The 14,044-nt window shown below is 42.7% G+C and overlaps 1 protein-coding gene across 1 annotated transcript in view; it reads right to left on the bottom strand.

Annotated features, from left to right (window-relative positions):
* Positions 1–9,598, bottom strand: part of VPS41 (VPS41 subunit of HOPS complex) — a 185,202-nt gene extending 175,604 nt beyond the window's left edge. Inside the window, exon 1 of the mRNA XM_044770644.2 lies at positions 9,532–9,598. Coding sequence (XP_044626579.1) covers positions 9,532–9,552 — 21 coding nt within the window. The 5' untranslated portion in view covers positions 9,553–9,598. The remainder of the gene's footprint in view (positions 1–9,531) is intronic.
* Between the last annotated feature and the right edge of the window lie 4,446 nt (positions 9,599–14,044).

Genomic DNA, 14,044 nt, shown 5'->3' with positions numbered 1-14,044 from the left:
GCAGCCTTACTAATCTTGGAAGGGAAGAGGAAACTGCCATCTCAAATTATCTATAAGCCAATTTTTATACAGAAAAGCTCCTGTGCTGTTAATTATTATTGTTATTAATCTGGCTGAGTCAAAATGATTGTCTTGGTTAAACAGCTTTTACAAAAGAATTCCCCTAGAGTGGTACCTATCAGACACAGTGCAAAAAAGCCGTATAATTTACATCCACTCTTTAAACCATTAACCAGAAGACAGATTCTGCCATTTAACACAGTTTCTCTCTTGCTAGACAATGAATCTTGCTGCTCTGAAGAAAACAAAGCAAAGGGGAAAAATTGACTGGATCCTGCTAATCTCTCACCTGTCCACTGAAAGAGAGAATCTGCTGATGCCATGCCTCCTCAAAGAGGTCAGCAAAATGAAGATTTACTTAACGTACTTATAGATATCAATAGCAATAAAAGGTTGCGACTAATATGCTGACACTGAATGTAAGCATTTTACAACACTCCATGAGCGAAAGAAAGAACAAAAAAAATGGGGCAAGGACATTTTAGATATAACTAATATTTTTTCAAGGAAAAGAATGAACATTTTCTAGAAAGTTAGAAGCATGTATTACTCAATGCAAAACGGACAGTAGGATCTGCCAAGGCAAGTCTGGTGTTTGAAAACATTCTAATTTCATTCATCAAAAATCAGTAAAGGCCTGGCAGGTTCTGGAGCAGTCTCTGCTCTTGAAGGCCATGTGTAAAATGTAGACGAGTGTTACTTGTAATTAAGAATTTTACTAAGTTACATTACTAACCATGGTGAAGATGAGAATCATCTCTACATAGCAGTGCAGTCTGTTTAGTTTAATGTTCATCTAAGTCTTAGAAAGTTCTTATTAATTTGGAGCTACAATCTCTCCACAGTAATTTTTTGTTCTCAGCGCCAAAACGACACACAAAAAATTCAGTTCTTCTGCTACTCGACAGTTCTCCAGAGTTAACGACACAAATCATGCCTACCCTTCGAAACTGTCTCTCCTCTGTGCTAACCATCCGCAGTTCCTAGATTTAGTCCATTTGCCATCCTGATCCTTCTCTTTTGAACACACTCCACTTAATATTAACAGTCACTATTCTGACGTCTTTACTGTGCATCTATTATATATTGCTCACAATGCTAAGTGCTTTACATGTAGCATCTTGAAATTTTCTAACAACCTCTGAGGTGAGGTTGACCATTTAAATGACTTCTAACATGCCTCGCTCCCTGACAGTCTCTGATCAAGTTACCAGCATTAGCAGAACAGGGTTTGACAACTGTGCCAATAAGCCACAACTAGGAATATAGCTGTGGAAAATATAGAAAATATAGGAAAATAGGGAAATTCCTATTTCCAGGCTTTACAACTCTAAAAGAACACTTGACTGCTCTTTTCAGAGAAATTACATTAAACCTAAGGAAAAAATTTTTTTCTTATTTGGAATCCATTCAAATATGTATATGGGGTATAAGGACAAATGTCCCATTTACGTTCTTCATTAAAACTAAAACATAAGTCCCCAACTAGTGATTCCAATCCAAAAACTCAAAATCAAACGACACTCTTGTTCCCCACCAGAAAACACGCAGGGCCAGAATCTGACACCTTGAGGCATGGGGGCCTCAGAAATAGGAGGCTTCTGGGAAAAGCAGGCTCTGAGTCACTCCCTGAGGCTGCTGGTATCTGTCCAGAACATTTACTCCAGGACACTCTCAGACTTAGCCTCAGCACCAGCACGAACCTCCCAAATACAGCTGTGGCCTCAAAAAATTACACTTTTGTCCACAACGCTACCAAAGCAATGCATGAGTGACTTCAGGAATTATCCTGGTCTGTTATTACTCAGCTTCACTCATTCATCAGGCCCCTTGGCAGAATGCTCTAGAGACAGATGGGCAAACAAGAAGACAGGAAGTGAAGGTCCCCAGCAAGGGATCAAAGAAGCATGGCTGAGCCCTGGGAAAGGTGACCACTTAGAAAGAGTCGATGACTTTCAAACACTTTTTGACTCCACACTCTCTCTTTCAAAGAAACTTCAAATCATGAAAACATAAGTTATAAAACTGCTGTTTTCTAAGTGAAACAAGCCAGAAACAAAAAGACAAGTATTGTAGCATCCCACTTAGATGAGCCAGAAAGTAGAACAGAGGTTGGGCAGGGGCCGGGGGAGGGGGGATGAGGAGTTACTGTTTAATGGGGACAGAGTTTCAGTTTGTGACGATGAAAAGTTCTAGAGATGGGTGGTGGTGATGGTTGCACAACAATGTGAATGTACCTAATGCCACTGGATCATACATTTAAAAATGGTTAAAATGGTAACTATTATGTATATTTTACCACAATAAAAAAAATTGTGCTGTTCTGATTGAAGCAAAATGATGGGCTAGAAGGCACGCAGTGACACAAACGTACAGCTGAACAAATCCTGCGACAACAGGCTGAAAGCTAAACTCAACAAGGATCTCACTCTCCTTTCTTTTGCAAACCAATCCCTTACACGTAATCACCTACCTAAACAGCTTTACTTAACGATCTCTGCGCCTTGACAGGTGATCTCTCCTATCCATTCATCAACTGCTGTCAGGATCATCTTCCCAAACACACCTCGGGCTGGGCACGGCCTTCCTCGGAGAACCCTCAGGAGTCAGGAGATCGCAGTTTTCCCAGCAGGGCAGTCAAAGCCCACTCCAATGTGGCCCCCTACAGACTTTTAGCCTCATTTCCCACTCGCTGCACAAACCCACAGCCCTCCAGCCACAGTGGGTGACTTCTCACAAATATTTCTATGCCAGGGCTGGCAAAATGGTGGCCTATGGTCTGGGTGGGGTCTGCAGGAGTTTTCTTCAAACTGGGTAGCATTTTTAAGACTTTTACATAAAACTCTGTATTTCTGACTTCATAAAATTCAGACCATATGTCTCCACGGGATCCACATTTCCGTGTAACATCAGCTGGAGCCGAGCAGCTGTGCCCGAGACAGAATGCTCCTCACCCACCGCCCCGACTCCCAATTTCCCTACACCATACAATCCCAGTCGTTCCCACTGCCCTCTGCCTGCCTTGAGCTTCTGATGCTTGCGCTGAGCATCCTTAAGTGGTTCCCTCGGCTTAGAAGGCCCTTGGCCCAACCCCACACTCATCCTAGGGGTCCTCCAATTCCCACTACGCTCTACAGGTTCAAGGAAACACTCAGGTGGTACCTCCAGGGGGCAGTAACAAAGGGCCTTCACTCTTGCTTCAACAAGAGAGCTTGGATTTTATGTTTTATATTTTCATGTTGTCAATCTGAGGCTAATAAAGTTTGAAACTCACTGGCTGTTTCGACATCCTTTCTAAACCTTTCTTCATGGCCCATTCTAGGTCTCACCTCTTTCAGAGTTGTCTCCAGTGAGCCCAGGCCACACGGTCCACATCTGGCTTCCTGTGGCCTGTTTCTTCCCATCCCCCTCAGCTCGCTCACCTAATATTAACCGCCTTGTCCTAAGAGTTGTCCTTTTAAATATACTGTGGATAAACCCGATGGCTTTTGCCTTTTTGTGTCCCACTACCATCCACAAAGGAACAGCTCAACACCCATTTGCTGGTGATGACGATAAGAAAAAGCAGCCACCTAAAACAGTAAGATTGTGCCTCCTCTGTTTATTCCTTTTCCAATTATAAGGAACACCAAGTGCATTTTCTCCAGGCAGATGCTTGAATTATTGGCTCACGGCTACACGTCAGTTCTAGAAGGGGGACTGGAGTAAGATGGCAGCGATCAAAGATACAGCGATTCCAACAGAATGTTAACCTAGCAGCAGCCCTTGGAAGGGGCCAACGGGGCTCACAGAAGACCCCTCCAATAAGGGCTTTCAACCCACTCCCCCCCCAAATCCCACCATCAGCACAGGCCCCAGGACAGTGGCTGGAAGAGACTCAGCACAGCTGGCTCAGAGGCCAGACAGGGTTCAGAAGACTGTCAGCCCAGAAGGAGAGACAGAAGCCAGGACCTCCCAGGTCATGAAGTCCTCAGAATTTTGAGTATACACACTGTCTGTTGGGGGAAAAAACAGAATTTGGGGGAGGAAGAGGAGGCTAGAGCCTGAGGAAGGCCAGCTCCAAACTTTGCTGGATAAAGATAGCAGAGACCAGGCCCCGGGAAATCAGGCCGGGCTGGAAACAGACGTGAAACACTCAACCCTGGATGCCGGGGCTACCACCTGAAACACTAATTGTACACCAGAGCTGCACTGAGTGGAAGAGTGTGACAGATCCCAATGTCTCACACAAGCACAGGGCAGAGGAAATATTTTATGACATGCATTTGATATCCCTGTGTCACAGAGGCCAAATTTCAGACAACTCTTGGGCACCCGAGGATAGCCGGTTGAGTAGGAAAGATGAAAGGCACCTGGGGAACTGGCAGGAGCAGGGGGACTCAGGTTTCCAACCCTGTCCAGCCCACTAGGCTCCACTCCTGCACTCATCTTATTCTGCACATGAAGAAAAACTTTGAGGTCAGCCCCAGCTCGGTGACCTAGTGACGCAGGCCCAAATGTGACTTTGCATCAGAATTACCTAAACTCGGTTTGGGGAACTGGCTAATTCCTGCGAATACAGTCCATCTTCACAGGGGATTCAGCAGTATAAAGAAGAACCTAGAGTCACAAGCATTTGGTAAAAAAAAAAAAAAAAAACACTAAGGAGGACCAAGTTTCTGGAAGAAACAGGGCAGTTGAGACTGAGCAGCCATGCGTGGGAGCTGCAGGAAACACAGAAGCCCCTGACCTGGTGAGAGCTCCCTCTCCAAGGAGGTAACGTGGGTGTAGGGGAGACTAGTAATCAGCTGGTGACCTCCACCTCCAGCCAACCAACCCAGATGAAGATGCGAAGAAAACCTTACCAGACAGTAAGCATGTCCAGCTAAGCGAATTTGTGACTACATTTTATTTACGGGATGGTAAAACGTGGGCCCTCTAAAAATGTCTCTGATCCTGTGCTTTTAAAACTTCTCGTTTGGGGCTTTGTTTTTCCCTTACTAATTTATTAGCAAAGTTGCTTTTAAAAGATCTGTCTTGGCCAAGCTGTAAGAAAAGAGCATTGTGCAGACCTAGGCCAATCCAAGTCCGGGTCCCTGTCCAGCCATCATCCTATGTACCCGGCCAGCACTTCAACCCAGCACTTCAACAGACTTTATCTCATTTCATGCTCACAAGAGTCCTGGGGAATAAAGTGCTCAATCTACAGGCAAGAAACGTGCGGCACTCAAATATGTGTTGACTTGATTTTTATTTTACACATGGGGCTCATCACATGGGAGCATCCACGTTCATGGATGTGCTACCTGATAATCCGCAAATGCTCTACAATACAGACAGAATTTCCCTAATTTCTACAACATAAAGGGAGAATTCAAAGTAGAAACTCTCCTTTCAAAGTAGAAACCTATTCCTCTGGTCAAGGAATAGATGGTCTGATTGACCAAAGATTTTAATGGACTAGGTGCCCTGCTGGTTAGTAGGAAAGATAAAAGGGTACCTGCGGAGCTGGCAGATAAGGAATGTAGGAAATTAATCGACGATACATTTGAATGAATAACTTTCACAAGTTTCAAGTAAGACAAAATAACACAAATTCCAGTGAGCCTAAGCTACAATGTGACATGTTGGATTCAGAAGTCTAGTCTCCCCCTAATAAATTCACTGGAACATTTTATTAAGCACCTAGTGCCTGTGGAGCACTGGCCCCGTGAGAGATGCAGACATGAGGGCGCTCTGTCCTGATTCTCGAGGACTCAGCAATACGTAGGAGAAATAAGACAAATACACACACAACCAGACTTCAAGAAGAATGTTACTCATAAGAGAGGGATGGACAAAGACTGTTGCGCATGTGTGATCATGAAGGTCAGGTATAAATCATTTTGGGACTATGTAAAACTGCTGGTTAGAATTTTTCCAGGCAGAACGCAGGGTATTTGTTCTTTCTGTGATCTATGTAATATACACGCAGCTATTTTTGCAAACTACCTTAACCATACTCAGCATAAACAAGGATTTCCCAATGACTTAAGAAAAACGTTCATTCACATCCAAAAAGTGATCTTTAGTTTGTGAGTCTGTGAACTGTTTCATGTTAGGTTAACTCATTCAGCCCAGATCTCATTATTTTTTGTTCTTCCTAAAACTAAGCTGGGAAAAAAAGCAATCACCAAAGAATATAACATTCAGAAAAGTTAAGAGGAGAGGTTTAGTTTTGTCTTGCTCATTTTGGAAGGCTGTGCGCATTTATAGAACACGGTGTCAAAGAAAAAGCTTCCTTTGCCCTAATCTGTCATTGTAGTTAATTTTAATATACATCTCAGTTTTTAAAGCACTCGGGGTGAAAAATTATGTCAAGATTTCCTAAAAAGGGGCCAGTCCCAAGGCCGAGTGGTTAAGTTTGCGTGCTCTGCTTCGGCGGCCCAGGGTTTCTCGGGTTCGGATCCTGGGCGTGGACATGGCACCACTCGTCAGGCCATGCTGAGGCGGCATCCCACATGCCACAACTAGGAGGATCCACAACTAAAAAAATATATAACTATGTACTGGGGGGATTTGGGGAGAAAAAGCAGGGGAAAAAAAAAGATTGGCAACCATTGTTAGCTCAGGTGCCAATCTTTAAAAGAAAAAAAGATTTCATAAAAGGTTCAAAGTAGCAGAAAAGAACCAGCAAATTTATATACTCCACTTTTGTGCACTTTTAGCCTTCAAAAAATTATATAATAAAGGTCTACTATGGTGGTCAGATTTTAAGGGATTCCTACCGTGAAATGCAAAATGCACAAATCAAGCAGAGTGAGAAAAGTCTAACTGTTTTTAATCTACAAAGGACTGATAATATGGGTACAATTATTTATCAGCTTTCTTTTTTTTTTCAGGAAGATTAGCCCTGAGCTAACATCCGTGCCCATCTTCCTCCACTTTATATGTGGGCAGGCCCCCTACTAGCTTTCTTTTAAAAAAATAAACAGAACAACAACTCGTGAATGTTAGCCTCTCTCTGGTCTTTTTGAGAATGACACTGACACGATGGGGACAGGGCGTGAACACCTGCTCTAGGAGTACGCTGGCTGGGAAAGCATCAAAGATGAAGTGATGGCTTGAAGGAAATGTACTACGGTGATAAGGGCTAATTCTCCTTCATAAAGGAAAAAATGATTTAGAGTTAGGCTCCTGAGTGTTTTTTAAAAGGCAAGAGTTCTCTTGAAAAATCATGAGCTTTGGAGATAGAAGATGAGATTACAGATATAAGTCTGAGCAAGTTACTTGAGTTGTCTGAATTTCAGGTTGCTTATTTGTAAAATGCAATCATTTAATACCTATTGAGTGCCAATCACTATTCTAGGTGTCAGGCATACAGCAGTGAACAAATCCTTGCCATCATGGAACCTACATTCTAATGGGGAGAAGATACAGAAATATACAGAATATACAGAAAAAATAAACAGAAATTTAAAAACACAGTATGTCAGATGATGATGAGCTCCGAGGAGAAAAATAATGGAGGAAAAAGGTTTCAAAGAACGGTCAGGGAAGTCTCACTCGAAAGGTAACACTTGGACAAAGACATGGTGGAAGTGAGACAGAAAGCCCTGTAGACATCTAGGGTCAAAAAAGGGAGTAGCATGAGCCGAGGTCCTGAGGTAGAAACACGCCAGCCTTGCTGAGGGAACAGGAAGAAAGCCAGTTTAGCTGGTGCAGAGTGACAGAAGGGGAGAAGAGTATTGGAAGATGAGGTCAGAGAAGAGGACAGGAGCAACTGGGGCAAGGTCCTGTAGGGCAAACAGGCCATTATAAGGACTCTGGCTTTTCCTTGGAGTGCAATGCGAAGCCACCTGAAGGTTTGAAACAGGAGGTGCTTGTCCTGACTTATATATCAGAATCAACCTTTACCACACAGGATTCTTTTGTGAGGACCAAATACGACGTGAAAGGGTTCTTTAAACCAGAAAGTGCTGCAAAAATGCGAAGCATTCTTATGATATCACTAACTTTCTAGGTTAGTGATTTAATCATCATCTTTTTACAACAGACAGCTTTGCCAAACTCCCCTTCTGCACAAAACTGTAGTAAACACTAAGAGCAACTCTTTCCATTTCTAGTCCACTATACTTAAGAATTAAAGGAGCTTGGCTTTTTGCTGTTAAATCAAACCACAAAAAATATTTCAAAATGAAATGAAGGTGGACAGCGCATTAATCAACCTCACCACTGTCATCAAACCTAGCAATGAGTCAGGAAATTATACGTGCCTAATGTGCATTTTCCTTTCAACTCTTGGGAACACAAGAGAGAGGCTCTACTGGCAGCTAGGGGACTCTCCTATTATCACAATGACCACCCAAACCAAATTTCTACCTAGGCAAATTTCTTAATTATTAGCATATATCGAATGTACAGAGGGCAAACTGTCATTACGTACATGAAGTATGTTGCAAAAGGTACAAATTAAATGATTAAACTAGGTAAACTTCTCATCATGATACCAAACAGCTCATCATCTAGAGGTAATTATGGAAACTGACAGCCTTATTAATTAGTGAGGAAAAGCAACGCCAAGCTGAATTGACACTGGAAATGGAACTAAGGTATTTCCCCAAGCTCTGGTCTTTGTCTGCTCTTGTTTGTCTTCTTGATGTTACTTTGCTGTTTCATCTACTGTCTCGCTACCACAATTGGCTGTGTGAAAATAACTCATATTCCCGTCGTTAACTTCTACGCTAAACTCCAGTGCCACACGGCTGGGCTTTGACTGGACACTGCGATCTGAAGTCCTGCCAGCATCAAATAAGCCCACGAAACTTGTACTAAGCCCAACTTGTAGTAAGCACTTGAACTTTGTGTACTAACCCATGCCATCTTAAACCACCCTCCGAGGACCCTACTGTTATTACCTCCGTCTTATAATTAAAAGTTAAATAATTAGCCCAAAGCCACATATTAAAAAGAACCAGCTCTGGAGCCTAGGCATTTGTGCTCCAGAATCGATGCACGTAACCGCCGCGGCCCGCCACAAAGCTTGGTACCTAAATGCAATAGATGCGAAACAAAACTCATCCTTTACTCTCTCCTAGCCCTCCTGCAAGTCAGCTCTCATGGTCCTACTTCGAGAGAAAAGGAATTTAAATTACAGTCATCTGGCCTCAACTCAAGGCACCCCCTCACGCCTCCCACGGGCAGGCTGTCCCCTGGGGTAGCCCAGGCTGCCTTCAAGCCGAAATTCCCCCGAACACAGACCACAGGGGCCGCGCCGCAGGAAGGGCGGCCTCGCCAGCGAAGGCGGGGGTGTGTCAGGCGCTTTCGCGGGTGCCCTCCAGAAGCTGGCTCCCACCCGCTCTCTGCTCCCCGAAATGGGCTTTCGCCGCCGGCCTGGCCCGCCTTGGGCCTGCCGCGCCCGCCCGCAGCCCGCCCCGCCACATGCTCCCCTCCCAGCCCCCGACCGCTTCGCCCTCCTCCCCACTGCCCTCGTCCAGCAGTTGCAGTCTTTACCTGCTCCTCTGCTTCCGCCATGGTGCAGCCGGGGGGGTCACATGACAGACCCGGAAATGAGAGAACCCAAGACACTGGAGCCCGGTGCCTGCTGGGAAATGTAGTTTTAGCAGCGTCTCAGTCGGGAGGTCCTTTCTGTTGGGCCTCATTTCTGCTTTTGACTTTCCAAGCTGAATGAAGTTGTGCTTTGGAGAGTCTGAACGTAACGACTGTTAACGCTATGATTTATTTTACTGTTGTGATTGTTTTCTTGATTATATAGTATTTATTAACATTTACTATATATCAGGCCCTGGGTTTATAGCTTTGCATAAATTATCTCATTTAATTCTCCCAGCATTCCCTACCATTAACTCCATTTATAAAGAACATCGTGGCTCAAAGGTCACACAGCTAGTAAGAGGCAGAACTGGGATTAGAATTTGGCTTTGTCTGATGCCAAAGATTCTGTGATTACCAAATGCTGCTTAGTCTAAAAGTGTTCTTGCCGTTTCTTTTTTGAGAATTTTAAGTGAACATAAGGCATAAATCAGTCTTTGCAGTAGAGAATCAGACAAAAATTTATACTCTGGAGATATTTATTTAGCTTGTACTTCCTGATGCTTTCAGTTGGTATCTTCTTCTGACATCCGGACATTGAAATTAAAACGAATCTCTGTTGTTCAATTAAATAATATGTTAAGATTTTACTGAGTATATTCTATAGGTAAATATTCAAGATAGAAGATATAATGTAAATTTATCCTTGGCAAGATCTGTAAAACCACTCTATTACTTCCACCCTGTAGGATGAACAATTCCCTCTCATGTCTCTGGGCATTATGAACTCTCCTTCCTAATCCTCAGGAATTTACGGTATCTTGTCCAAAGACGGGCATTTTTTTCTTTCCACTCCTCTCCAATAGCTGGTTACTAGCAGAGGGCATCACAAATGTCAGCACATCATGGGTTCCCAGTGGCCTTTTTGACTTCCTATGCTCCCATGGACTCTGATCCTATAGAAAGTTAGGGACTCAGCATTTGTGCCTCCGAGGTCTCTAGCTGTAACCTGCTCAACCCATGATTCCTCAATAGACGGGGTGACTGTCTGAGACACTTGTCTTCTCTCCTGGGCCTCAACAGCTAGCTCCATCCTCTTCCTCCAAGCCTTGCTGGCGTCCTTCTCCCATTTTGCTGATCACTCAGTCACAGGGAATAAAGACAGACCAACTCTACGGCATTGAGATATCGATAGCCAGGCACTCAGTGCCCTAAGTGTAGACCTTTCCAGTCCATGAGTTTCTAAGATCGTCTCTTGCAAAAGCAGCCCAGGACCAACCATTGCTCATGATGGACTCCAAGTCCCAAAAGGACCCTTATACAGACCCAAAAGGTGTGGAGTCCTCAGTCCAGTCTCCCTAGGAAAGAGAAATAAGCCTAGCCCTTCTACTTTTCTGACTTTCCTCCCAAGCTGTAATTTCCCATTTTTCCATTGTGACCTAGACCCACCCATAAACCTTTAGTGGGTCCGATTGAAGATGTAGCCAAAGTTTGCTGCAGATTCTCCTCTGCTCACTCAACCTCAGAAACTCTGGATTCCTCAAGACCGTTCCCCATTCAATGTACTGTCTTGACTATAATAAAATATGATGAGCGTATTACTCAATATGATGGATCTATTACTATTTCCTTTTGGACCGACTGGAAAGTGAAGAGACCCAGATATGGAACGATGAATTAGAGGAAGAAACCCACTATAAGCTAGCATCTTCACGCTGTGCCTGTAGGGGAGATGAAATTCACATGTGACCTCCGAGCCCCAGGTTTTCTCAAGTGAAATGAATTTTGGGCTCCCTTATCTGGGAGATCCTCTCCGCTACTGCTACTCAAAGTGTGACTCACGGACCAGCAGCATCAATATCACGTGACTTGGAGCTTGTAAGAAATGAAGAGCTTAGGGCCCTCCAGAAACCTACTGAAGTGGAATCTGGAGTTTGGTAATATCCCCACATGATACATATGTACATTAAAGTTTGAGAAGTGTTCAGCCTAAAAACCTTTCATTCTATGGCAAATCACCTATTTTTTTCTTGCACATCATCTGTTCACCCTCTCCCAACTTCAAGCTATGGAGGTAAAGATGAGTCAACTTGTCATTTTTGATCTATAGGACCTAATACTGGGACTTCAAAAACCAGACCTAGTACCTTCTATTTGTAGAGTGGTTCACTGGTTTTAAGGATTTGCCTCATAAATTTGTTGTATAGGTCTGAAACAGTTTACTAACTCAATAGATTGTAGTCATTTTACTCATGATAACAACCTATTTCATTGTTTAAACAATATGAATGGCTTCAATGTTTTCCATTATAAAATAATATTTCTAAATTTAGGGAATGTGAAAAATCAGCCAAGTGGAAAGTTGAGGTAAAAAAATTCACCTCTAGGGGCTGGCCCCGTGGCCGAGTGGTTAAGTTCGCGCGCTCCACTGCAGGCGGCCCAGTGTTTCGTTGGTTTGAATCCTGGGCGTGGACATGGCACTGCTCATCAAACCACGCTGAGGCAGCGTCCCACATGCCACAACTAGAAGGACCCATAACGAAGAATATACAACTATGTACTGGGGGGCTTTGGGGAGAAAAAGGAAACAATAAAATCTTTAAAAAAAAATTCACCTCTATATCTCTTCTAATGAGATGATGGTTTATAGATTCTTTTCCCAATCTTTAAGCTTCCATTCCTTCTTAGATTGCTACCTTTTCAGTCTAAAGGTCTTTCTTGACAGCCAGTGACAAGCAAAATTATACCACATTACACTACTGACTCAAAGGAATGACCTTAGTCTTTCTTTAATTAACTTTCTCTCCCAAATAGCTAAAATAATATTTATGTTCTCTCTAGCAATTTTGGCAATCCTTAGCTTATTTTTCTGTTTAGTTTTTCAAAACCTATGCCCGCTGAAACTTGTTACCTTCTGGTAGTCTAGATGTCATTTTAAGATATAGCGAATTGGAAGGTTCCCTGAGCAACCACGCTAGAGTTTTTTAAAGAACATTTTTCTAACTACAAAAATAATGCATATTCACAATAATTGGAAAAATATAAAAAATATGTAAAATTCAAATGCCACTTCTAGTTCCTCCATCTAGATCATCGCTGTTGAAAATGTTTGTTTTTTTCCCCTCTCTCTCTTTCTGTCTCTCTTCCTCTCTTCTCTTCTCTCTTTCTTCATGTTTAAAGTTTTTTTAAGCAAAAATCATGTTAAGTTTTGTCATCTGTTTTCCTTACTTAGTCATATTTCAAGATGATTTTCCGATAACCTTATACAATGTTGCTCTAAACGATATGACTTAATGGTGCACATTAAACTTACATTCTATGAAAATACCATGATTTATATAATCAGTTCTTTTTCGTTGCGTACTTTGAGTATATCTAATTAACATCCTTTTGCATAATTTTGGCAGATGCTCTAATGAAAGGTAGTATCAATTGTAGAAATAAGTGAAGACCAACCAAATGAGAAAAACTAAGGCTATTTATTTGGAACCTGCTCCAGCAAGGAAGTCAGTGACTATCACTTGTGTTTTAGCAGAAACTCAAAGGTGGGCAGAGAAGTGGGAAAGCTTTATACCAGACAAAAGGGAAGGCTTCAGGTGTCCCCTGATGGAGGCCATTTGTATGGGGGAGCTGTAGCTGAAATTAGAGGGGGTACACCCTGTGTTATTGGTTAGGGGTGCATGTTTAGCTTTTTCTGGTTGGTCCTAAGTTGGAAGCAGGGATAAAAATTAGGAAAGCTGTCAGTTATTAATCAAGTCCTGGCCGCCTTGAGTCGAGTGTTACAGAAGTTATTGTTTAGCTTCCTGGATTGTTACTAAATTAGCAGCCTGATGTCCTGCAAGCCTGACTTGTAGCAGGCTGGGTCCTGGGCTGTTGTTGTGGATGAGGGCTTGGTTTCCAGGGCAGATTGCTGAAGGCTGTGGGTCAGAGCTCTGTTTTTATGTATGGTCTGGCCATTGTTTGTTTCTATATACCATCTCTCACAATTTATATTCCCAAGAGTTATATATCAGATCTCTATACCCTCCTACCATCAAGCATTCGATACTATCATTTTCTTAAAAATATCATCAGTTTAGTTGGGGGAAAAAAGAATTACTTTTTGTTTTAACTTGTATATCTTTGATCTTTGATGAATTGATATTTTCCATAAATTCACTAGCCGTTTTCCATTCTTTTCTGCATTTTTTGCTCTTGATCTCTACTCATTTTCTGTTGGGAAATTGATCTTTTTCTTATTGAAAAAGAATGTCCAGCAGACAGTTGGTTATCTGGTTTTGAAGCTAATAGAAGTCTGGTGCTAGAGATCAATATTCTGAGATCTTCAGCATACAATTGATGTTTGAAGTACAGGGGACTAACCAATAAAGGGAAAATGCAGCCTAAAATATGGTCTTTGAGAATATATAAATTTGAAGGAAGATTGAAGAGGATGGGGTTTAGATTTGCCGTGGTGGTTCCCTTGCTAGGCTCC

Source organism: Equus asinus, chromosome 1, assembly GCF_041296235.1.
Source record: "Equus asinus isolate D_3611 breed Donkey chromosome 1, EquAss-T2T_v2, whole genome shotgun sequence".
Classification (NCBI taxonomy): Eukaryota; Metazoa; Chordata; class Mammalia; order Perissodactyla; family Equidae; genus Equus; species Equus asinus.
Note: the sequence above shows the minus strand (reverse complement) of the source record. Positions and strands in the feature narration are given on the sequence as shown.